The 27,923-nt window shown below is 36.5% G+C and overlaps 7 protein-coding genes across 9 annotated transcripts; 2 read left to right on the top strand and 5 right to left on the bottom strand.

The window, feature by feature from the left end:
• Positions 183-7,955, top strand: LOC18602412 (GTPase-activating protein GYP1). Of its 2 annotated transcripts, none has more exons than XR_001927708.1 (10): positions 183-518; positions 1,557-1,710; positions 1,827-2,004; positions 3,759-3,829; positions 4,409-4,546; positions 4,634-4,725; positions 5,778-6,049; positions 6,474-6,554; positions 6,715-6,816; positions 7,514-7,955. XR_001927708.1 is itself a non-coding variant. In XM_007033772.2 (10 exons), the coding sequence occupies exons 1-10, from the start codon at positions 421-423 to the stop codon at positions 7,673-7,675; spliced, it is 1,353 nt and encodes a 450-aa protein (XP_007033834.2). In that variant the 5' UTR covers positions 186-420; the 3' UTR covers positions 7,676-7,955. The 2 variants fall into 2 exon arrangements, 1 of the variants encoding a protein (XP_007033834.2); XM_007033772.2 differs by having other exon boundaries at positions 186-518; positions 6,474-6,559.
• LOC18602411 (pentatricopeptide repeat-containing protein At1g62350) lies at positions 8,976-11,089 on the bottom strand. Its single transcript, XM_007033770.2, has 3 exons — positions 10,574-11,089; positions 10,015-10,401; positions 8,976-9,399 (listed from the first exon to the last, which is right to left on the bottom strand). The coding sequence occupies exons 1-3, from the start codon at positions 10,895-10,897 to the stop codon at positions 9,370-9,372; spliced, it is 741 nt and encodes a 246-aa protein (XP_007033832.2). The 5' UTR covers positions 10,898-11,089; the 3' UTR covers positions 8,976-9,369.
• On the bottom strand, positions 11,988-16,378 carry LOC18602410 (putative disease resistance protein RGA1). Its single transcript, XM_018119773.1, has 2 exons — positions 16,121-16,378; positions 11,988-16,030 (listed from the first exon to the last, which is right to left on the bottom strand). Exons 1-2 carry the CDS (start codon positions 16,178-16,180, stop codon positions 12,596-12,598), a joined length of 3,495 nt encoding a protein of 1,164 aa, XP_017975262.1. The 5' UTR covers positions 16,181-16,378; the 3' UTR covers positions 11,988-12,595.
• Positions 16,396-17,130, top strand: LOC18602409. Its single transcript, XM_018119774.1, has one exon. It carries the CDS (start codon positions 16,463-16,465, stop codon positions 16,988-16,990), a length of 528 nt encoding a protein of 175 aa, XP_017975263.1. The 5' UTR covers positions 16,396-16,462; the 3' UTR covers positions 16,991-17,130.
• On the bottom strand, positions 17,156-20,224 carry LOC18602408 (NAC domain-containing protein 4). The gene is made up of 6 exons (XM_007033766.2): positions 19,426-20,224; positions 19,002-19,327; positions 18,582-18,710; positions 18,276-18,497; positions 17,897-18,139; positions 17,156-17,807 (listed from the first exon to the last, which is right to left on the bottom strand). The coding sequence occupies exons 1-6, from the start codon at positions 19,571-19,573 to the stop codon at positions 17,673-17,675; spliced, it is 1,203 nt and encodes a 400-aa protein (XP_007033828.2). The 5' UTR covers positions 19,574-20,224; the 3' UTR covers positions 17,156-17,672.
• On the bottom strand, positions 20,792-23,140 carry LOC18602407 (NAC domain-containing protein 62). The gene is made up of 6 exons (XM_007033765.2): positions 22,846-23,140; positions 22,389-22,738; positions 21,974-22,096; positions 21,666-21,881; positions 21,468-21,572; positions 20,792-21,377 (listed from the first exon to the last, which is right to left on the bottom strand). Exons 1-6 carry the CDS (start codon positions 23,000-23,002, stop codon positions 21,024-21,026), a joined length of 1,305 nt encoding a protein of 434 aa, XP_007033827.2. The 5' UTR covers positions 23,003-23,140; the 3' UTR covers positions 20,792-21,023.
• Positions 24,328-27,853, bottom strand: LOC18602406 (peptidyl-prolyl cis-trans isomerase FKBP16-3, chloroplastic). 2 transcript variants are annotated; one of them, XM_018118756.1, is made up of 7 exons: positions 27,736-27,853; positions 27,029-27,291; positions 26,486-26,569; positions 25,529-25,578; positions 25,356-25,404; positions 25,094-25,168; positions 24,328-24,993 (listed from the first exon to the last, which is right to left on the bottom strand). In XM_018118756.1, exons 1-7 carry the CDS (start codon positions 27,770-27,772, stop codon positions 24,988-24,990), a joined length of 564 nt encoding a protein of 187 aa, XP_017974245.1. In that variant the 5' UTR covers positions 27,773-27,853; the 3' UTR covers positions 24,328-24,987. The 2 variants fall into 2 exon arrangements, with proteins under 2 accessions (XP_017974245.1, XP_007033824.2); XM_007033762.2 differs by having other exon boundaries at positions 24,328-24,589.

The raw sequence follows: 27,923 nt of genomic DNA, 5'->3' as shown, positions 1-27,923 counted from the left end.
GAGTAGTTTAGAAAATTTTAAAATATTATACCAATTATATAGTATTAATTATTTTTTGATAATTAATACCAATATTGTGCGTAATAATTTCATATTAAATTACTTAATTGAGTTGTTAACAACTTTTCATCAAGTCTTGCACCGACTAAAAAAAAGGAACAAAACAGTATTCACTTCAATAAACACAAAAATGAAGAAATTAATATCAACATAAGTTTCTGCTTTCTTAGGTAGCATTGACATTTGTGCTTTATGCCCCTTTGGTCTATTGCTTTGTGCTGCATGTTTTGTTGAGCTTCTCTTCAGAGGGAGACATGAGATGAAAGAACGAACGGAGTACCTAGTTAGAGAAAAGAGAAGCACACAGAAAGAATAATAACAGAGCATGCTCTTTACACAGCAGCGCCAAGCAACAAAACCATGAACAACAACAGCAACATCAGCCACGGAGAAGACGATCAGCGTAAGAAAGAAAGCCTTGATTCCAGATTCAACCAAACCCTCAGAAATGTTCAAGGGTACCTCGTTTCACTATTCCAATTTCCATAACTTTTCTCTCTCTCTCTTTTTTTTCATTGTTGAATCTGGATTCTTGTACTCGTGTTTGTTATTGGATTTAGATACCCATTAGAGAATTATCTTCGGATCTTTGAAATTTCACTCCCAATTCTCAAGTCGTGTGGAAGAATTTTCCTTTTCAGTGGGGAAACTGTGATTTGCTAAAATTGTTCATTCTGTTTATTGGCTGTAAAATGTTGCGGTTTTCACTTGGATTTAAAGACCCTTTTGGGAATTAAAGTCAGATCTCTCAAGTTCTGTTTAGTGACAAAATCTCTGTTTCTGTTTCATATGGTAGATGATTCTTTTGGCTTAGATTATAGTAGCATTTAATTTTTTTCCTGAAAATGTCATTTATGTAGGGTTTCTTGATCTTGGTGTATGCTGTAATTTGATTATGGCATTATGGTCAGACAAGTGTAGGAATCAGAGCGATTTAAAATAGGTTATTTCTTTTCATTTAGCTTGGTTTTTCCTGATCATAAAAAGGATGGTTCATTGCCATGGGAAGTTCATAGATATCATAGAACAAAAATGTATATGTTTTGGATATTCGGACTAATGATAACATGGCTGAGCTCGGATTTCTTAATGCAAATTGGTTGAAGATTAATGCTAATATGAGTCGCAATGCTGGATTTCTTAATTCAAATCACTCTTCGAGTGTTCAGAGGTCAAATAAAAAATTTTCCTCTTCAGTGGAGTTCCCATGTCTTGTTATGTCATCTTTATTACCTTGTCAATGTAGCTTTTGTGAGAATTAGGAAATTCGTTGTGGTTTCTACTTTTATTCTGAATATAAATGCAAATACTGCATTCACCATTATTGTCAATTTAGAAAATACCTTTATCTTAGAGTACATGCTAATAAATTGTGTAACTATTCCTCTATGGTGTCCATGGAGTGTTCAGCCCTTGTCTCTGTTTCATGCACTTGCTTCTCTCACAATTGCTGCTTTAGATACAAATAATAATTTTCTTTTATGCCTGTTATTAAGGTTGCTTAAGGGTCGTAGTATTCCTGGTAAAGTATTATTGACCAGGAGGCCGGATCCACTCGATGATTCAGGCTTTCAACGATCTCCCAGTTACCAAAGAAGCTTCTCACAGAACGACGCTGGTACAAGTGATGATATGGACAAGTCCATGGAGGTGATGTTGAGAGTGAACATCTATTATGTCTATGAATAATTCTATTACTAGTGTGACTTTTAGAGTTCTTTAAAAGTCAGTAATATTATTAACTGAAATATTTTCCTTTCATGTAGGGAGGAAATACAAATAACTCAGCTAGTCATACAACTGTTAATAAGTTAAGATCTTCGACCTCAAACATTGAGACTGTTGCCAAAGAAGTCCCAAAGCCTGCAGTGGGCGCAAGAGCTACTGATTCTGCAAGGGTTATGAAGTTCACTAAAGAGCTCTCAGGGCAGATGGTCATATTAGGTACCTTGTCTACTTTGTTGCTTCCAGAAAGCTTGATCTGTTTATTAGAGCCTGTTTAATGCCACCCAAACCCCTTGGTTCTGTCCTCGGTAGCTATGATAAAAGTATGAAAGTTGAGTTAGTCGGTTGGTATATGTTTGTTATCACTGCTATGAAGGAAACAGTTTTGGCATTATGCTTTTAAAAGGGTGTTTCTGTTTTGAAGTGTTGCCAAGGATGAAGATAGTGGAATTGTGAAGCATTTAGAATTGTTCTAGTTTGTGGAGGAATATTAGAGCGGAATGGAACTTCTTACACCATACTATTCAGATTAAAGATTGTGTGTGGGGAGTGTGGGCTTAAAATGTATTCACCTTGGAATTTTTCTTTTTCTGATGATAGAAGTGCAAAAGCAGTGCATTATTTGATTTGGTACAATGGAAAATGAGATTTAGAAGTGCAATAATGGGAGTGTGGCCATATGCTGGTAGCCAAAAGCTGCTGGCTATGAATATAGTTGTTATAAAGGGCCCTTCTGGTATTAGGCTTAGGTAGTGCCAGAGCTAAATGAATGGGATGAGTAAAGAGGGTAGAGAGGAGGATTAGGGCAGACGTTGAAGTGCTGAATGTTGTGGCAGTTAACTTTTGTTTGATTCTAGCGTCCTTTATAGAGTCTCTCATTGTTTAAGAACCAAATTTAAATTGACAATTCTCAGTTGAAAATTATCAATCTCACTTTAAAATTCAATTGGGGTTTATTCTAATATACTTTTATAGGTATGTTCTTATTAATTGTTTGAAATTATAGAGCATCTTACATCAAACTTATATATCTTGTTAGTTCAAAGTATTAGGGTTCTCCACTTGAACTCATCTAATATTAAAACTTTTAATCAATTTTCTAATAACATTTTACTGACGAATATGATTGGCTGTTACGATAAGTACTGTGACAAAAGGTAAGTGTGACTTCATGTGTGGAGTACAATACTTGAGAGACACTCATATGCTCCAGAGAAAAGTTAAGGAAAGAACCTTTTACCAATCCCTTACCTTAGCCTACCGAGTCGAAACTCTCTACAGTTACCACTATTCGAGTTTAAGTCCACTTGTTTGATCACATCTTAACTCCAAAATGTAATATTGTGAGACATACTACAAGGTATCTTTAGGAACAAGAGCAAAACTGGTAAAGATAGAATGACCGAAAACAAGCACCTGTAATTATCAATTTTCTTGGACTTTTTGTTGATGGCTTAACTTATTTTTTATGCTATGCATTCATAGTTTGGCAAATTTGAAGTAATACATTGGTCTTAGTCAACATCTAATGGGTGATGTCATATCCGGAAAAAGATTCTCTTGGGATTTGAGAGGACTAGGTGTTGGTGATGGACATTGTGTATAATTTTGGTATTCTTTGGTTCTACTCATCTGTATCCCCTGCTTTGCTTGCCTATCTTCAATTTTCTTGCTGTGATGTGAGGTTGATTTGTTGTAAATTTTGTAACTTTTACTTTTATCTTTGAATGCTCACCTTTTCTATCTTATTAGCAAGAAACAATGGCATGGCATCTTCATTCTGCTATGATGTGTAGGGCCATAGTCATTCTGGTCTTTTGTATGATATATGCAGTTTATCTGTATTAGCAAACATTTTCATTTGGCAATCACTGCCTCTTTCTTGATGTGATGGATAACCTAGACTTTTGCCATTCCTTTGCTTTTTATTAATAATATCATGGTTTTAATTTGATTATAATGTCGTTGTGCAGAGAGATTACGTGAGTTGGCTTGGAGTGGTGTTCCACCTTACATGCGTCCAAATGTATGGAGACTTCTGCTGGTAAGCTTGATGCTACTTAACTATCAGTTTTAGGCATCAGGATGTCTGGAACTGTATGAACCAATTTGTTCTTTTTATGGCTACAAAGGTTGCTATTTCTGATCTTGTTTCCATTAGAATCAGAATGGTACCAATAATTTTCTGTCAATTGCTGCCACCTTTAGCTTCATCCGTTGGGAATCCTCTGAATAAAATATTCCTGTATATTTTACAGGATTGAGCTTTTAAAGCTTTAGAATGTGTTAAGTGCTGCATTCCTAGTGTGTTGCTTCTGTAAAATGATGCCAAGGCAGCAGGCTTATCTTTTAGCGTCAGATGTATCTCTTTTAGGTGGTATTGGTTTTAGTTTGTTACAAATGGAATTTGTCTTGAGGGGCTTGGCTTTTTCTTTGTTGTTTGGTCTTGCTGACTTCTATTCCAATTACTGGGAAAAACGAGGCCAATTTTTAGAGCATGCATGGAAGAATCTACATGTCTCGTTTATGATATCCAGGCTAAACTAATGTGCATTAGATATAGGTTGTCTTTTTGGAATAAATTTGGTAGCTGGTTTGAAATTAAAGTATGAACTGACAACAGGGATATGCACCACCTAATTCAGATAGAAGGGAGGGAGTTCTAAGGAGGAAACGTCTTGAGTATCTTGATTGTGTTGCTCAATTTTATGACATTCCGGACACGGAACGGTCCGATGATGAGATCAATATGCTTCGCCAGGTATCTTTAGCCCTTACTAAATCCCTGAACTTGATTATCTGCCTTCTGTGCCCCATTATTAACAGTTGTCTTTATTCTGTTTGTTAGATTGCTGTTGATTGTCCAAGAACTGTACCTGATGTTGCTTTCTTTCAGCAAGCACAAGTTCAAAAATCCTTGGAGCGCATTCTTTATACATGGTAAGATACTATTTGAATTGGTGAATCCACATTTATCAATGGCTTTCTTCGAGTATGTAATGTTAGCAGTTAAGTAGAAGTTGGATGATTGAAAGGCCTCTGCAAATATAATTATCAAACTGAATCTAAAGGGGAGGACTTTGATATTTTGTTAGAACATATGTCTACTGATTAAGTACCCAATCATTTCTGTTGTTGCTTCTTCCCCTGTTTATTGCATTGCAATGTCTCCTAGGATGGTTTGGCAAGTTGCCTCTGAACTGTGCTTAATAGGCTGGGAAAAGAGGGTCTAGCTTTGAAATCTGATACTACTTAAACCTGGTTTTTGTGCTTGAGTTTGAAATTCTGGTTCTTAAAATCAGGATGCTAACTAAGATAATTTGGGTCCTCAGCAATCAGCATTGGTTGTTAAACTTTAAGATCCTAAAAATAAATGTCAAATTTTTGGTTGGGGGCAGCTACCAACAATGGCCTGAATGAGAATTTTAACATTCTATCAACTATTAAAAACAATCATCCAATCTTTCTGATTGGATAATTTTTCCATTTTTTTTTAGCGTCTTCATCTTTCTCTCTTCTTTCTTCTTCCTTAGGATCTTTGCTTTGCTTCAGATTTGGTCAAAACCTCTTTTCTGATTTTTTTTTTATTCCTTCTACATCTTCTCTCTCTCTATCTTCTGGTAAATTTTTAATGTTATAGTGGGCCTCTGAACAGTATACATAACAAAGTTCTCTTAATATTGTTATGCTCTGTCATTTGATTCTTTATGATTTGTGGACATGATTTTCTGTGTATCATACTGCAATGACTTCGTGATTGCTGATATTTTGGAGAGCTTAGATATCATGTGATATTATATTATTGCCGCAGAGCTTAAAAGCCTGTTCACTTTCCTTTTTTCTTAATAATTTGTGTTTAAATTCCATATTTTGTGTGATTGTTGATGATTATTAATTTTTAGATGGACCTATAAAATTGTGCTGTTTAAGATGCTGTCAGTTCTCATGTGTTTTTTGGGTTAATCGATATTTTCTTCCAACTTCATGTACAGGGCTATTCGGCATCCTGCAAGTGGATATGTGCAGGGGATAAATGATCTTGTCACACCCTTTCTAGTTGTCTTCTTATCAGAGTACTTAGAAGGAAGCATAGATAGTTGGTCAATTTCTGATTTATCGTCAGAGAACATATCCAACATAGAAGCTGATTGCTATTGGTGCTTGTCAAAGTTGCTTGATGGCATGCAAGACCATTACACATTTGCTCAACCAGGAATCCAGAGGCTTGTATTTAAGCTGAAGGAATTGGTTAGGCGTATTGATGGTAAACTCTTTCAGGGCATTCAGTTCTCCCCCTAGCATTCCTTTTTATTCATGAACCCAACCATCTTTTGCTTTATGAAAAAAATTTCAGGCTTCAATTATAGTGCAGATTTTTTTGTAATGGTCTAACGATAGAAAGAAGTTGCATGTGCCTGTGTAGGCACACCCTTTTCATAATGTTACAGAGAAAGGAAAGATGTCTTTTAATTTATGTGTGCATGGGTACTTACTTTATTGTAATGGTTATTGAGAAAGGAAAGAGGTATGTGTGTGTCTGTCTGTCTTTGTGGACAATGTGTAATAATGCTTCTATGTAATTTGTGCATGTAATTCTTTTTATTGACTTAAAAGTTTGTTTATGTTTTTTATGTTCTAATTTAGTCACTTTGTCATATTAACCACATCCTTCTGTTAACTTGTACCAGAACCTGTTTCCAAACATATGGAGGACCAAGGCCTTGAATTTCTTCAATTTGCTTTTCGCTGGTTCAACTGTCTACTGATACGTGAGGTTTAATCCCACTATTCACATCCATTCATTAAACTGTTTAATATCCCAAAATTTCAGAAGTTTTTATGTTTGATTGACAAACTGGTCCAACTTTTAATTTTCTTCTGGCTCTAGTAGATTTTATTTGTTTATTGTTGTTATTTTTTGTTTAACAGATCCCTTTTCATCTGGTAACCCGTCTATGGGACACCTATCTTGCTGAAGGAGATGCGCTGCCTGATTTCCTTGTGTACATATTTGCCAGTTTTCTTTTAACGGTGAGGAGTGCTTTAACTTCCTTGATGCTGATGTAATTTACTTGTGTCCATCTTTGACTGTATTTTTGCAATCTTAAAGAGATGGGTCATGATAATTGTTCAAATAAAAAGGTTTGTGTCTGTGTGTGTTTTATCCATCTTCTTTTCTGCTTCACATCTGTTTTTTAATATTTAAAAGTAAAAGAATGACTATTTCTTTGGTCCAAAACAAAATGACTACCACCTCTGAAGAGCTTCTATTCTTACAACTTTCACTCATATGCATAAGAGCTTGTATTCTCAAATTTACATTTTTAAATGGATTAATTGATGTTTTCCTGGATTGTTGTGAGTGCCTGCTTACTCATATTGTTTCTGTTAAGGTGTTTTCTCCCACATTGAACTTGCACTTCTGCATGGTTCATAAGAAACACCCCTCTCCTTTTTCCTTTTCTTCTTTTGTTCCTTAAATTTTCTTTTCACTGTTTCCTTTATTTTCCAATAACCTTTAGAAAGTTTATTTGATTTCTTCATGGACTCTGCTGATGAGCTTTGCTGCTGTGGTTTGTAAACATTCAACAGATAAAAAATTTTGTTAAGTAATTAATGCTATTTGTATATTGAATGCCTCTGCAACATTTTTTTTCCTTTTTGATTGATCGTAATCTTGATGAATCTTGCAAAGCTAAACGATGAAAGGTTTGGTCTATATTTTCAGTGGTCAGATAAACTTCAGAAGCTTGACTTCCAAGAGTTGGTGATGTTCCTTCAACACCTTCCAACTCACAACTGGACATATCAAGAGCTTGAAATGGTACTGTCTACGGCATACATGTGGCACAGTATGTTTAACAGCTCTCCCAGCCACTTGGCTAGCTGATTGGAAATCTTATGTTTACTATTTATATTGACCAGTTACCTCTCTTTTCCCCTTAGATTCTATTTGTTCCCTTATCAAAGTGTTTTAGAGAGCAATGCGTATTATTTTCTTTTCTAGAGGCCAAGAAATGTTCCTTTTGTGTATTGTGGCATGTAATTTCACATATTTGTAATACCAAGCATGCCTTTGTACATTTACCATGAACATAAGAAACAACATTTCCTTGTATAACAAATTTTGAATTTCATCAACAGAGCTCTGAAAGAATGTTTTGCTTTTATATTGATCACGTACGTTTTAGCCAATCCATCTTGGTATCCTACAGACAGGTTTATAATTCATTGTCATCTGTGTTAAAGGAGGGTTCATGAGCTCATTTCAGATCCCAGTTGTCAATTTATGTCTGACAAAAAACTCATCAGTCATGTTCTTGTGTAAGGACCATATATGAGTTAATGTTAATCAACCCAGTAGCAATCTTGAGGACAGATTTGACTCCTAAAGCAGGAAAATAAAGGCCAAAGGCTGAAGCTAGAATTGACATGAAGAATTAAAGCGGAGACTGAAGGGAGAAGGGCATTAAGATCTAGATTGATTCAGAATAAAGAGAGGAGAAACTAAGCAACAAAGAGTAAGACCATAGGTCTTATTTTACATGCACTTTCTGATTCTAAAGTTGTATACTTGTAATCTGATCAGCAGTGAAACAGTCAGCCTCCATTGAACCTGTTTCTTCCTAGATTACCAGGAGATAGTCTTCAAAGAACCTGTTTCTTCTCTTGTATATTACGGTAATTTATGGGGGTTAAGAAAGCAATAATAGCTGGATTAAATGCATCCCCGCATTGTATTGCTAATTTTGAAAAGGTTCGGTCATTATTGGCTGTTACAGGATCAAACCAAAGAAAGTAGGCAGTAACCTCATTGACATCTTGTTTACATCAAAATGTTCAAGCATATCTAACGTCATTTAGATGATACCTCAGGATCTTCTTGATCAGATTCTGTGCATCAGTGCACTTGGATTCACAACTTTAATACCAGATGAAAAACCATAGGAGTTTCCCAGTAGCAGATTCACATTTAGTACTTAATCAGCAACCTTTGTTTTTTCATCCCTGGTTTAGGGTCAAACAACTATTAATGATCACTAAGTTAGAGGAATAATTAAGGGTTATGGTCATGAGCAGATGCTAAAGGTCAAAACAGTTTCTGAATCTTTCCCTAGTAGGAAGACTTCAGAATGACTGGATTAATAGCTTTTTTCTCAAACTTGGAAGAAAATTCATAGCTTGTAATCTTTCATGTGGAATATAGAAGTTTATTGCCTTCATATGTATGAATAGAATCTGTTCCTGACAAAGCATTATAATTCAATCTATTACAGAATATAAAAGTTATCTACAATGCTATTCTGGATAAATTTCCTAAACAACTCATGGAGGCACAAAGTAATGGACGTGTTGATTAAGACCATAAATAGAAGTAGAAAATGATGGAGTGGGTTTGATTGACCGTGTCTCAAGATGTGCCAAAGCAAACTTGCCTTAAACCACTGTCCTACACATCCCTTTTATCCAATGAAAATCTCCACAGTGTCCTCATACGAGAGCCTGACAAGGGCTTGCTCTCTGGAAGCCAGAATATGAACTAGTAACTGCAAACGCATTCACCGCCCTAACTACCACAAAGTTTCAAACAAGATCCAGCTGTCGCCTCTTTGACTGAAACAGTAAAAGCCAGCAATTCAGACACTTCAAAAACACCCACCTCGGCAGAAAATAACAAAATTGTTATAAATAAGGCAAATGCATTACAAAATGACATGGTACTTCACATCCCAGATGATGTTAACTATTGCGTAAGCGCAACTACAATAAACATGTCATGAATACTCTGAACAACTTTTAGAATCCATTATCCATAGGGTGTTTGTTTCTTAATTTTTTAGAGAAAATCTATAGTGGATAAAGAAATCCATTGCTATCAAAGCTACTAGATGCAATGCCCAAAATTATCGGGGACAAAAATTTAAAACTGATCTACAACTTGTCCAAAGATTGCAGCATTAAACTCTTAAAACTTTTGATAGCAGGTTCTGAGTTCCACGGAATCTTGTCATCTCTAAGTAAGAAATAAAGAAGTTTCTTCCCATGCTTTTTCCCTGAATAATTTTCTATCTCTGGGCATCAGAAAACCAGAGTCTTGCAATGCTGAATCAATGAAGCGACCGTAGGAAAGTTGCGTAAACAAGGACTCATAACTTTCAATGGGAAGATATAAGAGGCATATCTATAGAGCAATATGTAACTAAGTACACAGAAAATAGGGTTCCTTACATGCTTTTGTTGAACTTGCTCGAGGAATCTCTCAGGATACTCCAGATATTCAGTACAATCCTTCTGCAAAACTGCTGCAAGATCTTCTCTCCCAGCATTCTCAAGGTTCCTAATCAATATTGTAAAGGTTAACTTATCTGGGCAGCAACCTGACGCCTTTAGCATCTCATATGTCTCCATCGCCTTGTCAATCATACCCACTATTAAGTATGCTCCAATCATCTCAGTGAATGCCCTTGTATCAGGTTTCAAGCCTTCTTTATCTAGTTCAGTAAAAACTCGTTCAGCCATTTCAGTCATTCTGTTCTTTCCCAACAGCTGAATCATGTCACAGTATAAAGACAAGTCTGGTTTGTACCATACTTCCTTCCTCACAAATTCAAAGACCTAAAGCCTGACATCATTTCAGCTAAAACCCCATAATTGAAAAGCAAGATAATTTTAAATTAACCATAAAAAGGAATCATCAAACATATAGCTTGAAAGGGTTCCCTCCAATTCATCTAGGCAACCCAAGAAAAGTTTCCAATAACAGAAAACGTATAAAAGAAATAAATACCTCGAGGGCTAAGTGGAATTCATTTTGTCTTTGCAACTCAGCCAGAGTATCCAACAAGTCAGCTTTGAGTAACCTGGAAAGCTTGTTGGAGAAAACATGCTGTAATTTGGAATTGGAGTTGGCTAACTTGAGGGAATGTACAGCCTGGATGGCTTCAGCAGAAAGCACCCTCGACCTCCACAGGTGTTTCCTTGTTCCCCCTCGAAGCCCACAAGTGACAGTGCTCGGATGCTGACGTTTGTGATTTTGGGGGTTTTGGAGAAATCCCGTAAGAGGGATAAGGGAGAATTTTAGATTCAGAGTGCCCATTAGAGATGGTTTCATAGCGTGGAATGTTGCTTGTCGGACAAAGCTTGTGAAGAAAGGTCGGTTGGTTGGAGTTCGAATTGCTGAATTAGGATTCTGACCATTTGAGCTTTGGGCAAATCCAGGTTTCAGGTTTTTTTCGCGTCTCGGAATCTTTGGTTCACTTGGATTTCGGATAGCCCAAGGATCTCAAGTTTTTTTTTTTTTCATAAGAACTTCTACCGATAAACTAGGATACTTAATCACTTTTAAAAAAAAATTAAATAGATTTTTATTTGTTTTATTATTTTATATTTTTATTTTAAATTAAATAAATTTACAATTAATAGTTAAGTAAACATTTTTACTTAAAATATTATTTGTTAACTTATGTCATAAGTAGCATGTTAGAATGTTATAATAAATGACAAGGTGGCATAATAACATGTAAATATGATTTTTTTACTTTCAAATCAACCTCAAGTGAATATAAAATGATAAAATTATATTTTGATTAATAATAATTAATCAATTATAAATAATAAAAACTTATTTAATTTACAATAAAAATATAAAAATTTAATTAAATATAATAATTTATTTAAATTTACTCAAATAATTTAAAACTTTTTTAAGTACTACATCAATTATTAAATTATTAGATTGCTCATTCACTTACATTCACCATGAAACTAATCAGTGTGCCAATTAGATGACTACTCACTATGAAAATCTCATTGCATATTATTGATTTTCTACCAATTAGAATTCTTACTTATCTTTTAACAAACACTTTGAGAGTTTTTTTTGTTTAAACTGATATAATTTATTGTTTTATTTCATATTATAAAAAAAATTGGATATAATTGAGTCAAATTCACATATTGGTGAAGACTTTTCATAATCCATTGATCCACACACTTGGAATAAACTATTTAGAGCTTTAAACCTTGATATTAATCAATTAAAAGGTAAACCAACAAAACTAAAGAGAGTGTGTACATGACAGTGAGTAGAAATATTGTTTTGACCAACAATAGAAGGCAGTGAACACTGGAACAAAAGATATATAAGCTGCTGAATCCTTGTGTATATCGATACCATAAAAGAATGTACAATGCAGAACACATTGTGTAAATAATGACTGATATATGGATTTAATTAGGAACACATTGTATGCTTCATTTGCCAATAGTACATAGAAAGCATATATAATTGGTTGAAAGCGTGGAAATTGAAGTACATAAAAGAAGTCAGTGATTCACAGCAACCACAAGCAGAAAATCTTACAAACAAGAAACCCAAAATAGGATAATATCAAGGTAAAGTAGATGACATTCATTACCTTATGCTAAGAAAACGTATGCATAGATTAGAATTTTGAAAATTTAACAATGGATTTTAGGTGTAAGTCTAAAGTAACCTGTGGATAATTATAAACCATGTAATGCATGATAATTCTAGTAATAAATCATTGAAAGCAAAAATTTCAACTGATACATATGAAAAGGAATAAGAATACACAAAGCTGATACGAAGCGAGATATGCGTGAAGGAGGATACTTATCGTATCAAACAATATTTTTGATCAAGTAAAAGAAAAAAATAGTTTGATATGATAAGTATCCTGCTTGATGCATCTCTCTCTTTGTATATCGAACAATTAATAACTAAATATGTAGGAAAAAAATTGAATGATTACCCTTGATTTTCACAATAACATGAAATTTGAAACTGTCAGTGCTGAATGCACCGACCCTCTATTCGTATGTTTGGAAGGTGGGAAATCTTGGGCCATTCAGAGCCACTCTCCTTGGCGCAATTCTCCTTTAATTGGAGACACTTGTTAATTTCAAGTCTCTGTAATTCAGAGAGCTGTTGCATGGCTTCCAAAGAGGGCATATGCGTCAAATTGTTACAATTCCAAATTTGAAGCCGTTGAAGAGAGGAGAAGTTTCCCAACCACTCCGGCAACACTTCAACTCCATTGAAGTTCCACATTTCAAAAGACTTGAGGGCAGCGAGGTGTTGAAGCTGATATGGTAGACACTTTAGATTTTTCCATCCATATAATTCCAAATACTTGAGGGATGCATGAAGATGCTGGATTGAACTAAGCCCTGGGAACTCCTCCAGCTGTTCTGAGAAACCACCAATATGCAATGTCTTCAGGTTGGTGAGGCAACCTAGGATCTCTCCAGGAAGGCAAGTCAATTTTCGACAAGATGTTATTGATAAAAATATAAGAGAACGCAATTCCCCTAGATCTTGTGAAACAGAGCTCAGATTGGGGCAGTTGTGTATATTCAAATTTTCAAGAGAAGTACAAGATTCTAACCCATTAGGTAGACATGATAATCCTTCACAATCCTTGATTGTTAGATCTGTAAGTGAGGAGAAGCCTTCTATACTAGGTATAGATCTCAAATTAGGACAGTCCCATATTCTTAATTCTTTCAGACACATGGAGAGCCCATTTATTGTAGGGATAGATCTTAAATTTGGACAAGCTTGAATATGTAATTCTTTAAGACAAGATGAGGCAGATAGTCCATCCCCTAAAGTACTTATTTCACCACAATAGGAAACTTGGAGGACCTGAAGAGATGAAAGTTTTCTCTGTATTGGAGCACTTTTCAACTTCGGGCAGCCAGAAATAATCAACTCCTCAAGACAAGGAAACACAACCACACCTTCTCTTTCTATCATTGCTGGATCCATATCGTCGGACCATTCCTCTAGGCTTTCCATTTCCACTAAGACAAATCTTCTCAAAGCTGGAAACAATTTGGTCGCCTCACCCTGACCCTGACTACTACTTGTCCTGTATTTCTTATCGTGGGTGCCATTGAAATAAAATTCACAACCTATCCTATTCACCTTCTTCATTTCATCTATTTCAAGCACCCTCAGATTGCACAATTCCCCGAGAGACGGAACATTTAGGCATTCCTTGCAATTGATTAATTTTAGCTTCACCAAATTGTTGAGTGGAAATGTGTGATCAGAACCATAGCCTCTCCTCAACATCCACGATGGCAAGTCATCCCCCCAGTAATTCACAATGGTTAAACTTTTCAGATTTGAGCAAGGCTTGAGGCCTTCCAGCACTTCCTTATCATTGATGTAGCCTTTTCTTTTGTAGCTCCATTTCAATTTCAGCTTGTATAATTTGGTCTTTGCTTGCATGTTTGCTCTAGTGGCTTCTGCATTGTCTTTTACATCTTCAAGGTTACATATCTTCAATTTTCCTCTAAGTTGGCTTAAGCATCTGAGTTCTTCTACTCGGCATCCCTTTTCCATGTTCACAAAAAAGAATGGCAATGTTTGAAGACAAGCTAAGTGTCCGATATCAACTGGCATTAACTTTTCAAGATCAAAATAGATATGCCTCAAGCTAACTAGATTTTTCATTCCTTTAGGAAGCTTCTCAAGAGAACACTTTACAAGTCTCAAGGTTTGCAGATTATAGAGCCGAGTAAAGGACTTTGGTAGCTCTGTGATATTAGTTCTTGAGATGTCAAGGAACCTTAAATGCTTTAATTTGCCCAGAGAAGCTGGCAACTTTTCTATGCAGGCTCCAGATAAATTTAGAGTCCGTAAGCTTTTGAGATCCCCTGAAAACATGCTAAAAACATCAACCTTCAAAAACAAAGAGTGCAACTTTGGGGCCGCATGTCTTAAAAGGGTTGGCACCACTTCCCCGTTAAAGGTGACTCTCATATGCCGAACATGAGAAGTATCACGCATAGAGTCAGTATCCAAAACCATGGTTTCTTCTTTTGAAACAAACACTGCAAGATCATGCACTAAATCATGCATCTTAAAAACTTGAACGTTCCCATAGGCATCCCTTTCCACATCTTGGAACAAGGAATTTGATAAGAGTGCTTTAAAGTGCATATTACCAATATCTTCCATGGTCATATGACCTTCTTCCTCAGAGGGATGAAGAAATCCTTCGGCCATCCAGAACTGAATTAATTGCTCCCGCTCAATGCAAAAATCCTTGGGAAAATTTGAACAATATGCAAAACACCGCTTCAAAGATGGTGAAGGCAAGCGATCAAAACTTAATTTTAGCACATGCAAAATACTGTTGTTCCTCTCGAGTGAATCCCAAATATTACAACGTTTAATTGACAACCACTCTTCTTTGTCCCTTTTATTGCTCATAGTCCCTCCTATAACCCTTGCGACCAATGGCACACCTCTACACTTCTTAGCAATATCCTTTCCAATAACCTCCAATTCTGGTGGTATTGAAGCGCTTCCAAATACTTTTTCTTTGATTATGGACCAGCATTCATCATCCACTAATTTCCTAGGATGATGCCTACGTTCAGGAATGGTTCCCATTACCAATGCCACATTATCACTACGAGTTGTCACAATAATTTTACTCCCTATATTCCTACTTATTCCCAACAGACAACCTTTTAAATCTTCCCACTTTTCAGTATTTTCATTCCAAACATCATCAAATATGAGAAGATATCTTTCCCCTCCTAATTCTTCTTGTATTCTTCGAAGCACCGTATCCTTATTTTTAATTGCACAAGGGTTTTTGGTAAGAGACTCTAGCATCTCCACTAAAATTCTTTCGACATCAAAATCATCAGACACACAAACCCACATAATTTTACCAAAATGATCTTGTATTGGCTCATTGTTGCATACTACTTTTGCTAAAGTAGTCTTCCCAAGGCCTGCCATACCCACTAGAGATATAACAGAGAGAGTTTGTTGACTATCGGATCTAATCAACAAGTCAATAATTTTCGAGACATCATCTCCCCTGCCTACAACATGTGATGAATCACCAAGTAAGGAGTGGGTCTCTTGGTTTCCTCTAGGTACAAGAGCCATGTCTCCAACTCTCCTTTGGAGTCCAAATTGAGTGGCCTGGTCATTAATGTTTCTGAGGGATATACTAATATTTTTAATTTTATTAGCCATCTTGAAACGATATGACACAGGGAAGGTAGGTGAAAAGGGATTGCAGAGCTTTCTACTAATTTGATTCTGAATTTTTACCTTCATCCGGAGATTTTCATAAGCAAACTCGTCCAGTACGTCATCAACCTCATGAGCAACATCTCTAAGCTCCTCCAGCCACAGTCTGACAGCCCCATCTCGAACGTGCTTTTCCTCTGCATCTTGTAACATTGCCTGAATCATGGTTAGCAAGACTCTGAGCCTTTTCAGGTCCTTCTTGAAATCACATGCCAGGCTAATTTGTTCAGCAGCAAGAGAAATCACCTTTGATAGTGTCAACTGCACAGCAGCACCAAGGACAGCTTCAACTACCTTCTGCTCCATACTATGGGAACTGGAAAGCAAGGAATGCTTCAAGAATTTTGCGGGTGATCTCTGAATCAGATTACAATTATAGTACAGCTTTTGCTTTTTCTCTGATGGAAAGAGTAAATCACTCTTGTACCGTTGAAATGCTATTCAAAGTCAACCGAGTTCAAAACATACCTCAACGAGTTATATACCCAAAATACCCCCCCTTTTTTTTTTGTTAAAATGCTAAAACTAATTTATGGTTCAGAAACCCCCGTAGAAATTAGAGAGGTCGAAACAACTGTCTAATAGCCGATGGGGATATCGCAATCAGCATCGAGGCGAGTGAGCACCACGCTAACCAACTCACCCCAGTTCAGCTCAGCTTGCGACTCAACCTACGCTCACTGCCTCTCCCTAACTCAGCAAGCATTCCCGGGAGTCCTCCCTTACCAGCTGTCAACAGCCGCCAACCACCTCCATGAAACCCTCACTTCTCTCCACCCCCACCCTCTCATTCTCCGCTGGCTCCCTTCTCCTCCCACTCGCTACCAAGTCGACTCAGCCTTCCGGTTCGTAACTCGCCACCAACATGAGCACCGGAATGATGAAGAACAGCTGGTCCTGGGCCCGCCCCAGTTCAGGGAATGGGCAGTGGTGTTGTTCGCCGATGCCGTGGTGGGAAACGCCGGCAAGGCAGTTTTGAAGAGAGTGCCGGTTGGGGTTTTGGGGATTGTGGGGATTGGAGCGGCGGCGAGGTCTGGGAAGGAGGTTGTTGGGGCCGCGGTTGGGGTGTATGCGCTTGGTGTCGCCACTTCAATTTACCTTAGCTTGTCTGGTTAGTTAGTTGTATTTGGGCTTTCCTTTTTTTTTCTCTCTCTTTGTATGTATATGATTTATTTGTATCATTGGTCTAACTTTTGAATGTAAATCCTTAAATACTGATTAATGAAATAGCAAAACCATTCTAGTTGGTTTATTTATGGTGTCTTGGTTAATTTATAGCCATTTCGTTGGAGCAGCGTTTTGGTTGTGGTCTTTGGATTCTGTGTTCTCCTTTTGTACAACTAAAATTTAAAAGGGAAGAAAGTTGTTTTGAGACCAGGGTTGAAAGAGCATCACAGTAGAGTTTAGCTGAAAAGTAACATGAGATTACAGGAAGAAGTAGAATTACAATCAAACGACCTAGATATATATATATGACATAACTATTACATCTTGTAGAAGAAATCATTTAACAAACCAGACATACAAACAAGCATATAGTTGAACCAAATCCATATATGGTAAAAGTTGCACTCGGACCTAAAGGTTCTAAAGCATTAATTAGATACGAAAAACTCATCCATTATTGTATGGAACACTCACTCTTTTCCTATGACTCCTCTATCAATCAACTTGTGTTTGTTTTCTAGTTTTAAAGGAATTTCCCCTGTGCTTGAGTTTCTCCGTTGGGTAGGATGATTTGATTGTGCCCAAGGAGGGCAAGTTGGTGTGCTCAATCTCTGTGGCTAATAAGCGTTCTTCAGAGTAGGTAATTCCTGGTCTCAGCATCTTGTTCATTGGTGCTAGATTGATTTTGAAGTGGATTGCAGTTATTAGGTGTTTGTATCATTGGTAATAGCTCATCGAATTTGGAAACAACATAGTTAAACTGGTCCTGAATCATGGACAAACAGATATTAGTTCTTCCAATGTGTCCTGTTATCTATACGGATAAATAATTAGAATGTTTCTCTCAAGTCTTACCTTGGGGAAGAAATCCTGTGCCTCATCGTTTTTTAAATTAGCTGGCAAGTTGTAGCCCTCATTCTCAGCAGCTATGTAATGCTGATTGCTTGTTGTTTTAGGGTAGGTTTTGTTGTTGTCAGCAACAATTAAATTCTGGGAGGAAATGCCATGTTCACTGGTTCTAAATTGATTTTGAACCAAAGCACCATCATTTGGTGTGTACTGCTCTGTTATAAGCCACCCACTAGTGTCTACCATGTCCTGAATGATAGATAAAAGAACCTTAGTTTCTGGTGTTGCAAGTATTATTTTCAACAGCTCCATGGTTAAATGACTAAAAAATTTCTTTTAAGGCATATTACTCTCTTTTTTTTTTTGAGAAGTTAAGGCATCTTACTCTTGAAATTGCATCAACTGCAGCATAATTTCTCAAATTAGAGATTAAGTTGGAGACTTCATCGTCATCAACAAAAGTAAGTCGATTGCATCTTTCTTGGGGGTAGATCTCATCAATCTGAAAATCATTATCTTGGTCATTGGTGCTAGATTGATTTTGTACTCCACCAGAGTCGTTAGATACTTCCACCTCCGCTAATGGTTTACTGGAGTCTGACTGGTCCTGAATCATAGATAAATAGACATTGGTTTGGGTTAAGTTCATATCATTGGAAGTGGTGAAAGAATTTCCCACAAGGCATCTAACCTCTGTAATTTTGTTCATTGCAACTTGATTTCTTAAATTGGTAGGTGAATGGTGACTTGATTCTCCGTTATTGTTTGCAATGTTGGCTTCCTCAGATTGTTTCATTAATTTACCAAGAAAAAATGTCTCCTGCACGAAACAACAAGGTGTAGTTTGGAGTAGCATTATTTATCCTTCTGTGCAGTGAAAGTATCCATGTTGAAGCAAAAACTTGGACATCAAAGTTAATCACTTCTACAAATTTATCTCATAGCATTTATAACCATTTTGAAGAATTTAGAGTTATCTTTCTCCATTGAGTTCATTATCTACGACAAAATTCCACAATTCAGTACCAAAACAAGAATGAATTCTGCATGAGAGATCTTGAAACAAGGAAATAAATATTAAAATTATAGAAGGTAGTATATAAGAACATGCCTGGTTTAGGGGAGTAGCAGCATTGAGTTGATATTCATGCATCACCCAGACGGCCTTGTTTCTGTTGCTTCCATGCTTGGTCTTGTTTTTGTTGTTGTCGGGCTTGGTCCTGGTTTTGCCCTTAGGATGACCTTTATGGAACACCAAAGACCTCTTGCTGCCAATCAACGCATTAGTGTCGGTAGCCATTATCTTACGACGCCTGCCTGTTGGCTTCCAGTATCCTTCCTTGGTGGCTCTTTTGATCAGCTTACTGTTGCCGTACTTGTAGTTCAGTGAGTAGATGAAATACCACACCCTGCAACCTTGTTGTAGTGCTGAAAGCCCTACAGAATACATATACGCACACACATCACAAGCACATGGGAATATACTGTGTTGATTAAAAGACTAATAGAAGTTTAAAACATGATCGATGTATTACCAGGTAATTCCCACGGTTCAAACTCACAGATGTCTTCGAGTTGAGTGATAAATTGGACGGGAGAATCACGATCGCTTGTTATGTCTTGTAGATATCCGATGAGTTCTTCATCAGATGGACGGAATCCATATCCCTTTATATTGTTCATGTCATCAAAGATCAAGAAGATAGACTAGAAAGAAGATGGAAAACAAGAGAAACAAAGTGAGATGACTGATTTCAGTTTGATAGGAAAATGTTGCCCTGGCGGAAGAAGTGAGGAGCGACAAGGATATATATACTCATAAAAGCTGAGACTCCTTCCTTGCTGCTTAGTTGCGTAAAAGTCCTGGGTGAATCCCACTAACCGCGCCTATATTTTTTAACTTCCACCCTTTAAAGACTAAAGAGTGCTTAGATGAATGGTGGTGTTCTTTGCTTTTTCCTGGGAATTTCTTGTCCAGCATCCAGGTTCTTACCATAGTCAAGCAGGGTAGGGTGTGATGTGCAGAAAGTGCGTTTTCTCTCTCCCTTTAAAGACGTTAAAAATTTTCTATACCACCTGGACCCAATCCTTTGGTTCAAGGGATTGCTTAATGAATGCTTGAGTTTCTCAGCCATTGATCATCATATGATGTCAAGTTGAGGAAAGTGAATGGCATTTGTCTAGCCTGACTCAACACGGTTATTCTTCTTGATTCTTCTCCTTTTGACTGCAACTGGCCTGTCACCTTCGGGGCTTCCACTTTTCTTTTGCTGGTTTGTTATGTTCCCCGCTAGACAGATGGTATCTTTAAGCTTGCAAGACAAGAAATAGCAAATCAAGCATTTGAAATGATTTTTCTTTTACGTGGATTCTATAAGTTCCAAAGGCATCCCAATCGTTGATAGCCAATTAAATCGCTTACATTATTTTCATTTGGATTCTGAAACCTTTAATCAAAGACATCTAATTTTATTCCTAAGCATCACTCTTTAGAGTTAATGAATTGTTCTTTTATTTAATTTTTTTGAATAATTCGTTTGGTTATTAGATTAATTTATTTTTTAAAAATATAACTTAATAAAATACTGTATGTGACAACCCTTCAGGTTTTAACAATATTTGTTATGTTTAAAATTTGAATATATAAGGTAATATTTTTTTTTTTTGAGAAATCAAAGGGTTTAAAATTAGAACTAAAATTCCTGCATTTGACTCCACGATCTCTCCTTGATTAAACTCCTGCGAGAGCCTTACTCTCATTTGGAGTCTGTAAAGAGAGCTCTGTTCCATCGTTACTTCATTTCAGAGATAATATACATCAGCCTCTAATGTGGATGAACAATCGTTTTCTTTTCTTGGACAGAGCCAAATTACTGAATGATATGGATGCAAGGAAAAATATTTTGAGACTGGGGATAGAAGAGCTTAATAATAGAGAATGTCAAGAACACAGGCTGTGACTTTAGTAAATCAACAGAAAAAACAGATCTGGCAGGCAACATTTAACATTATCCAAGTCCATGTAGGAATAGACTTATCAAACAGCATTTATTACTTCCATGCATGGAATGCTTCTTCTCATATCAAGGACTCTTCTATATATTACAGGAATCAAACTTGTGTCTATTTGCTATTAAATTCTACTCTTCTTTGCCTGTGCTGGAGCCACTTCAGTTTCTATGTCAGCGCTTGATCCTTCATGCTCCCTGCATGATCTTTTTCTGAATGACTCCATTGGATAGGAAGATTCAGTCATGCCCAAGGAAGGCAAATTGGAGCCTATCTCAGCAGCAGCTGCTTTGCTTGTTTCATCAGGGGAGGCAATTTCATTGTTAATGAAATTTGAATTCCTGAACTCATCAGCATCTTGCTGGTTTGTAATAGATTGATTTTGAACCCCATCATGGTTATTAGGAGCTTCTAGCGCTCCAAACAACTCATCAAGGTATATCCCGTCCCAGTATGAAGACTCAAAGTCAAACAAGTTCTGAATCATAGACAAGCAAATATTAGTTTTCATATGTTCATACCATCTATATGGTTAAATAATTTAAAAGTTTCTCACTATTTGACTTACATATGGTATAGGATGACTACTGAAATTATAAGACAAGTCCAAGCCCTCATTCTCTGCAATGACGTTATGTTGATTGCTTCTTTCTTCAGGGTACACCTGCAGATTCTGAGACATACACGAAGAAACAATAGGTTTTGATATGCTTATAATCATCTATATGAGCAATTGATTAATAAAATTTCCAACAAGTATTCTTACTTGAGGAATTGCATCTTCTGCAACATAGTTTTCGAAAGTAGATGGTATATTGGAGACTTCATAATCATTCACGTAATTGACAAAGTTCGCTCGATTGCATCTTTCTTCAGGGTTATCAACAGGGACTTGTTCACTAACGCTAGACTGATTTTGAATCCAATCGTAACCATTAGAGACTTCCATCTCTACTAATGGCTCGTCAAAGACTAGTTGGACCTGAAACATGGATAAGCATAAACTTATTTGTGAGTGTTCATCATCATTGACATGAAAAACTTGTATATAAGCTTTTGCAGAAGAAATCTAACCTCTGGAGTTGGAATATGATTTCCTAAGGAATTAGAAGGCAACTGTTGACTTGTTTCACCTTTGCTACTTGAAATGTTGGTTGACTCAGATTGTTTCATCAATTTACCAAGAAAAAATTCATTCTACACACAAATAAATGGGAAAAAAGAAGTGTACATTCATGTATACACAACAAAAAAGGTATAATAGAAGTGTTATCAAACTTTCAGGGAATAGAGCAGAACTCACACACCCAAGTTAATCTTTTTTAACCGTTGTGAATCATTTAGGCAGTGATCTCCAGTTCACTAATTGAGAAATTTTTTTATAATTAACAAAATTTTGCAGTTCATTAGGAAATGGAGCCAAAATTGTGCACCAAAGTGCTTGAAATAAATACCATATCAGGCTAGATAGCAGCAGAAAAGAACTTACTTGCAGGCTAGGATGAACATCAGTGAGTTCGTACTCATACAGTACCCAGGGGGTCTTTTTATGATAGCTATTTGTGGTCTTAACTTTGCTTCTGTTGTCATTTTTCTTATTAACTTCACTTATAAAAAAATACAAATGTCTCTTGATGCCAATCTGTTTGTTGGAATCCCTAGCCCTGACCTTAACAGGGTTGCCTGAGGGTTTCCACTTTCCCTCCTTGGTGGCTCTATTGATCGGCTTCCGCTTACCATTCACCTTGTTCATCATCTTCGGTTTAGATTTTGGATTCTTGTATGTCACAGGATAGAAGAAATACCACACCGAATCACTTGATATTTTCATGATAAGCCCTACGGAGATTAAAAACAGGCATGTGTGTACACGCACACGCGCACGCCAAATATTTTGTCAGCAAGCATCCCTAAACAAAATTCTAAAACATGAACTCGATACGTACCGGGTAAATCCCAAGGTTCCCACTTGCAAATATCGATCCCAAGATCAGTAATATCTTGGACAAAGTAACCACCGCCGGGCAATATTCTGTTTCGTAGATGTCCGATGAGCTCTTCATCGGATGGTCGGAATCCAAAACCCTTACTGGAATTGTTCATTTCATAGGATTTTCTAGCAGAAACAAGAGAATAGCAGCTAAAGCGAGCTTTGCTTTGATGGGTTAATGTTGCTTTCCTAGAAGAGGAGAGGAATGCACTGACTGAGAGGGAAGCGATGAGTGACGAATGAATGTATATATATATAAAATAATGAAGCAATGACTCCTTCGCTTTTGCGTTGTGGAAAATATTCTCCTTCGCTCTTGCGTTGTGGAAACTATTCTAGGTGGACCCCACGATTTGCTCTTGGCTCCTTCGTCTTGATTTCCAAGCTTGTGCGGCTTCTGTCCATTTTCTTTTGCTTTGGAAGGTCTATTAGCCTAGGTACTCTTATGTCTTTTGGTCCCTACAAAAAAATAAGATATAGATATGATTTTGATTATGTTTGAAATACTAGAATCTTCTATGACAGGTATCCTATTGGTTGATAGTATATATTATCTGAAATGATTTTTTATGTTATTTGGCTTCTTGATTCTTCTATGTCATGCATCAGTGTATTGGTGATGTATCAGAGGCAGTTAGAGGTGTTGCTGCCTTGCCATCCTTTCCTTCTTGTTTTTCTGCTAGTTGGTCTCCTTTTTTTGTTTCAATAAAGTTTGCAAACCAACTCTTTTCAACTTTAATGTAGCCTAACAGTTTAAAATGCTTATGTATCAAAAAAAAGAAACTGACTGTATACTATCACAATATGATGGCAGCAAAAAAGTTTCCAAGTATCCTGATAATTTCAAGAACCTTGTCCTTGTTGGTAAAAGCACACCATTGTATCAAAACTATAATCCCATTTTAAACTAGCTTTCTTGCAACTGGTCATGAGTACAGAACTCTCTTAACAGTAAACCAGACAATAGCTCCCATGACATGTTCGTTTTTCATAAGGTTTAAAAGTCAGGTTCAAAAGCCTTTACTTTCTCAATTCTTGGACAATTTCAATTGTTAGAATTAGTATTATTAAGCCTTTATTCAATCCTTGCATGATAACAGTTTCAATTGTTAGAATTAGTATTAACAAGTTAACATCATTCTATTTCCTTGCCGCCTCTTGGGATTGTTCTCTTCTCTACAGTTTCAGATTTCTGTAAGCCTTTTTCATGGGATTGGACCTCTAGGCACTGCCTTGAGAAGAAAGTTAAATGAATTTGAAGATAAACAATCATTGAGAAGATTAAAAGGTATACAACAGTATTATTCTTTCTCATTGCTAGGTACTGTGTATTCCTTGTCAATCTATCTTAACTTGCTGAGTAAGTGATGCCTGTTTATTAAATGGAGGGTGTCAAGCTTTCTGGCATTAAAACTGAAAAAATATGGAATCTGGAAACTAATGAATAATGCCTCTTCTATAATAATTGTAGAAAAGAATTTATAAAAAATGAATAATTGGAATCTAGGCAACCTCCGTTATAGTTCCTGTGGTTATCAAAGTGTCAAATAAAGGAATAAATACAAAAATGAAATGAAATTCTGTCACTCTTCATCTTCAAGGCCAGGAATGTATTCCAAACTCACATCGAAAATGACTGGACTACTTGGAGCGACCCGTGGCCTTCCTGGAGCTGAAGAGAGGCCCTTTGGGAATGCCAGCTAATTACAAACCAGCAAGAAGCATCAAACGAGGAATGTTAGATAAAAAGGCAGTGATTTGAATATACTTTGACATGAAATGGGAACCATTACTTGTAAGGGAGAGGGCAGTTTTCCTAAAAGGCTTGCGTGGAAAAAAAGTTATTCCGTGAGTCAGTAGATTAAACAAAAACAGAATACACATATATGCCAATTAATCCTCATTAATTCAATGCTGTAATATTTCATCTTCAGCATGCTGGAAGCTTTATCATCAACAGCCCAGTGTTTCGTCTTTCAAATAAATTTAACCCTACTCTATAAAATTGATTCTGCCTATTGTCTACCACAGGACACCAAACATCTGCAGTTTTTTCATCTCTGCTACTTGATAATTTCGGATGTACATATGATCTCATCTACTTCTGAACTCAATTAAGCAAATATCATGGATTAATTTAGCTCAACTACTTTCAAGGCAAAAAATGGTTCTGCTTGAATATTGGACAATATAAACTAGCTTACCGGTCCTGGAATATAAAGTCTGCGTTTCCCTCCTACTTTCATGGTCAGGATGCCCTCATCAAGTCCCTTGATCACCTGTTCTACTCGTTAGCTGAACAGTTAGTAATGCTGAGGACATCGCATGAACTTTACTAGATCCAAAAAGTATTTAGTATAAGAAAAATTCATTGAACTATTACACTTTACATTTTATTTATTTTCCAATCACATGAACCAGAATCTTTACAATCAGAATCAAAGATAAAACACTCCTAGAGCTTACCTGACCAGAGCCAACACGAAATATGTAGAGCTGACCTTTCTCCAGTGAACTACAGAATCATTGGCGAGAAAGGGGTGCAGGGGGGGGTTCAAGTATCAGAATTCTGCATATGCTTCACATGCTCTATCATACCTTACCAAGTTGGAAACATTTTACAAAATTAATATGCTTACCTGTCAAATATTTGTCCAGAAGGAACCATGGCAATATAATTAGCAGCCACCTGAGAAAAAGATGATGCCAAAGTCACAAGAGACAGCTCATAATTCATGAGTAAGTACATACTAGAATGTTGGTATAAATGCTAAACCAAATAATGTATATTGAAATAATCAAAATAAACCTTTATGATTAGAAAAATAAAATGGAACAATTTTCTTCCTTGTCACTAATTTATGACATACTTATGACTCTTGAATATACCATACAATCAATTCTTCATGTAAGACTAAGCAAATGGCCAGGTTCCACTCAGACTTGAATCTATTTTGGAAAGGCCAAAGTTAATGTCTTTAGCTTAGTCAGATGAGCTTACCAGCCATACATATAGATAAAAAAATCATATGAATTAAGTCATTTACCAAAAATGTTCTCGTATCAATTTAATTAGGAGTAAAATGAGGAGGGAAAACCAAAGAAGAAAAGATGGGGAAGAAGGTTGACAAAAGAGAGTACAGCGGAACCTGTCATTAACAAATAGTTTAAACTTTGATAGACAAGGAATAAGAAAAGGCAACCCATCTAAAGGATTTAATAGTTGAAATTAGGATGTATGAAAAGGATGGACAACTGAAAAGACTCATTACCATTTACCAGGAAAGGCAGTGGTTATAACAAGTGCCTGTGATGGATTGCTAGCCAACCACTTATCAGGGTGAATAAAATCTTTTCTAAAAGATTTTCTTACTAAATAGCAGGCTTAGTTAGCACTGATGGACCTAAGGTAATGTTTATTAGACATGGATTTCTCAAATTGACCGCAAGTCAAGTTCAATTTTGAAATTTGAGCAACACTGTGATAAGGGAATCCTCTGACTAGAAGCCTTGAACAGGTTATATGTGGGACAAATCCGATTCTTCAGGTAGCAGGTAGAAAAAGCCAAATTGCAGAACAAGAACAATAGACATACCTGAAAACCAACCGGAGGGGTGGGGCCTCCACCAACTTTAATGTCCTTGTATTGCAAACCGGATTCTGTAGTTACCATAGGTACCTTCATCAACCAGAAGCATTAACACATTAGATACCAGCTGCCCTCCGTGGAAATTAATTATCAAGTTTTAAGCAAAACTCCTCTCAGTTGAATTATGATCTGCTAGTTTAAGCCATGTACAAATATTAAAGTTACAACATTACCAATTTATCATCACCACAGATTTTTCTTTTGCCTTCATTTGTAATTAGTTAATGTTCAATGTTGACTATGTATAAATTAGCCCTATACTCTGTAATCATCAAACATGACAATAAAAAATTTCATAGCATCAACTGCAATCCCTAGGTAAACTTTGTTGGATATGTAGCAAGGTTAAATTTCTCAATTAAAACACCACTAATGTCTCAGAGATGCAAGGAAAAAGTCATACTTTTGATATAGTTAAATGAGTCAACTAGATGCCTAAGGATAGAGGAAAAAAATTGAAGATAAGGGGGCTATGTAATCTCACCATACATTTTCAAGCTCTTTTTCACAGGCATCATCGCATAGTTTAGGCTTTTCTTCTGGGGGCAAGCCTGCACCATTGGCATCTGCTGAGTTCATTAAGAAGCTTGGAACTCCGAAAAGCAATCCCATCACATCCCTTCGTGTAGCTAAATTCAGTCCATTGCTGTGTTTTCTGGTCTTAGAACTTGAGCACCTGACAAATAGGCCTTGAGCCCCGCCATTTGAAATGACCACATGATTGGCAGACAGACTCTTCCCAGATGCAGAACCTAACACAGTGCATTCAATGTAAAATTCAAAAGCTAAACCACAGACATAAAGTTGTAGGCTTTGTATCAAAGTAACAATATAACAATCAAATATACCCAAAGAAAGAAAAAGAATATAACAACAAAAAACAGAACAGAAAGAAGGAGTTACATAGTGCTAAACCCAACTCGTACAGCTGTGCCATTAATTGGGTTTATTTATTGTGTAAGAGTTGATATAAGACTGATATATAACATTAAAGGGGAACCCAGAAATAAAATAAGCATAAAAATGAAAATGCCATTCTCATTTCCATGCTAAGTTCATAGTATGCAGGAATACATTATACATGGGTAGAATTTAGTAGGTATTTTTGAAATTTGTAACACATAATGGAAGAACAAATGTAGTTAGTGGAAAGTAAGTAAGAAGAAGGTAAAAAAGAAAGAAAGGTATGGTCTTACCAAGGGGTAGCAGCCAAGATGAAGGAGAAGAAGCCATGCTTTGTTTCTGTGTTTTACAGAGAGAAAGTGAAGTGAGGATTTTTGTTGACGGTTATCAGTGGATAACGAAATCTTTCCTGCTGACTTGGCCTCCCTGTCCATACATATATTTTACTCTACCCAACATGCAACCATTAATTGTTTCATTG

The sequence above is a fragment of the Theobroma cacao genome, chromosome 4 (genome assembly GCF_000208745.1).
Source record: "Theobroma cacao cultivar B97-61/B2 chromosome 4, Criollo_cocoa_genome_V2, whole genome shotgun sequence".
NCBI classification, from domain to species: domain Eukaryota; kingdom Viridiplantae; phylum Streptophyta; class Magnoliopsida; order Malvales; family Malvaceae; genus Theobroma; species Theobroma cacao.
The sequence above is the reverse complement of the archived record's forward strand: the minus strand, read 5'-3'. Positions and strand labels throughout refer to the sequence as shown.

What these genes read in the sequence shown, in the direction of transcription:
- LOC18602406 (XM_007033762.2), bottom strand. Translation starts at nt 27,772, where the DNA reads ATGGCTTCTTCTCCTTCATCTTGGCTGCTACCCCTTG. An exon ending in GTGAAAAAGAGCTTGAAAAT is followed by an intron (nt 26,570 to 27,028) that starts GTATGGTGAGAT and finishes TGGTTGATGAAG; the next exon opens with GTACCTATGGTAACTACAGA. An exon ending in CCCCTCCGGTTGGTTTTCAG is followed by an intron (nt 25,579 to 26,485) that starts GTATGTCTATTG and finishes TCTTTTTCTCAG; the next exon opens with GTGGCTGCTAATTATATTGC.
- LOC18602407 (XM_007033765.2), bottom strand. Translation starts at nt 23,002, where the DNA reads ATGAACAATTCCAGTAAGGGTTTTGGATTCCGACCATCCGATGAAGAG. An exon ending in ATGTTCATCCTAGCCTGCAA is followed by an intron (nt 22,097 to 22,388) that starts GTAAGTTCTTTT and finishes ATTTGTGTGTAG; the next exon opens with AATGAATTTTTTCTTGGTAA. An exon ending in ATCATATTCCAACTCCAGAG is followed by an intron (nt 21,882 to 21,973) that starts GTTAGATTTCTT and finishes TCCATGTTTCAG; the next exon opens with GTCCAACTAGTCTTTGACGA.
- LOC18602408 (XM_007033766.2), bottom strand. Translation starts at nt 19,573, where the DNA reads ATGAACAATATAAAGGGATATGGATTCCGTCCATCTGATGAAGAACTC. An exon ending in TGAACCGTGGGAATTACCTG is followed by an intron (nt 19,328 to 19,425) that starts GTAATACATCGA and finishes TGTATTCTGTAG; the next exon opens with GGCTTTCAGCACTACAACAA. An exon ending in CAATGAACAAAATTACAGAG is followed by an intron (nt 18,498 to 18,581) that starts GTTAGATGCCTT and finishes TCTATGATTCAG; the next exon opens with GACCAGTCAGACTCCAGTAA.
- LOC18602410 (XM_018119773.1), bottom strand. Translation starts at nt 16,180, where the DNA reads ATGGAGCAGAAGGTAGTTGAAGCTGTCCTTGGTGCTGCTGTGCAGTTG. An exon ending in TGCAGTTGACACTATCAAAG is followed by an intron (nt 16,031 to 16,120) that starts GTGATTTCTCTT and finishes ACCATGATTCAG; the next exon opens with GCAATGTTACAAGATGCAGA.
- LOC18602411 (XM_007033770.2), bottom strand. Translation starts at nt 10,897, where the DNA reads ATGAAACCATCTCTAATGGGCACTCTGAATCTAAAATTCTCCCTTATC. An exon ending in AATTCCACTTAGCCCTCGAG is followed by an intron (nt 10,402 to 10,573) that starts GTATTTATTTCT and finishes GTCAGGCTTTAG; the next exon opens with GTCTTTGAATTTGTGAGGAA. An exon ending in AGCAAGTTCAACAAAAGCAT is followed by an intron (nt 9,400 to 10,014) that starts GTAAGGAACCCT and finishes TTACTGTTTCAG; the next exon opens with TCAAAGAGGCGACAGCTGGA.
- LOC18602412 (XM_007033772.2), top strand. Translation starts at nt 421, where the DNA reads ATGAACAACAACAGCAACATCAGCCACGGAGAAGACGATCAGCGTAAG. An exon ending in ACCCTCAGAAATGTTCAAGG is followed by an intron (nt 519 to 1,556) that starts GTACCTCGTTTC and finishes CCTGTTATTAAG; the next exon opens with GTTGCTTAAGGGTCGTAGTA. An exon ending in AGGGCAGATGGTCATATTAG is followed by an intron (nt 2,005 to 3,758) that starts GTACCTTGTCTA and finishes GTCGTTGTGCAG; the next exon opens with AGAGATTACGTGAGTTGGCT.
- LOC18602409 (XM_018119774.1), top strand. Translation starts at nt 16,463, where the DNA reads ATGGGGATATCGCAATCAGCATCGAGGCGAGTGAGCACCACGCTAACC.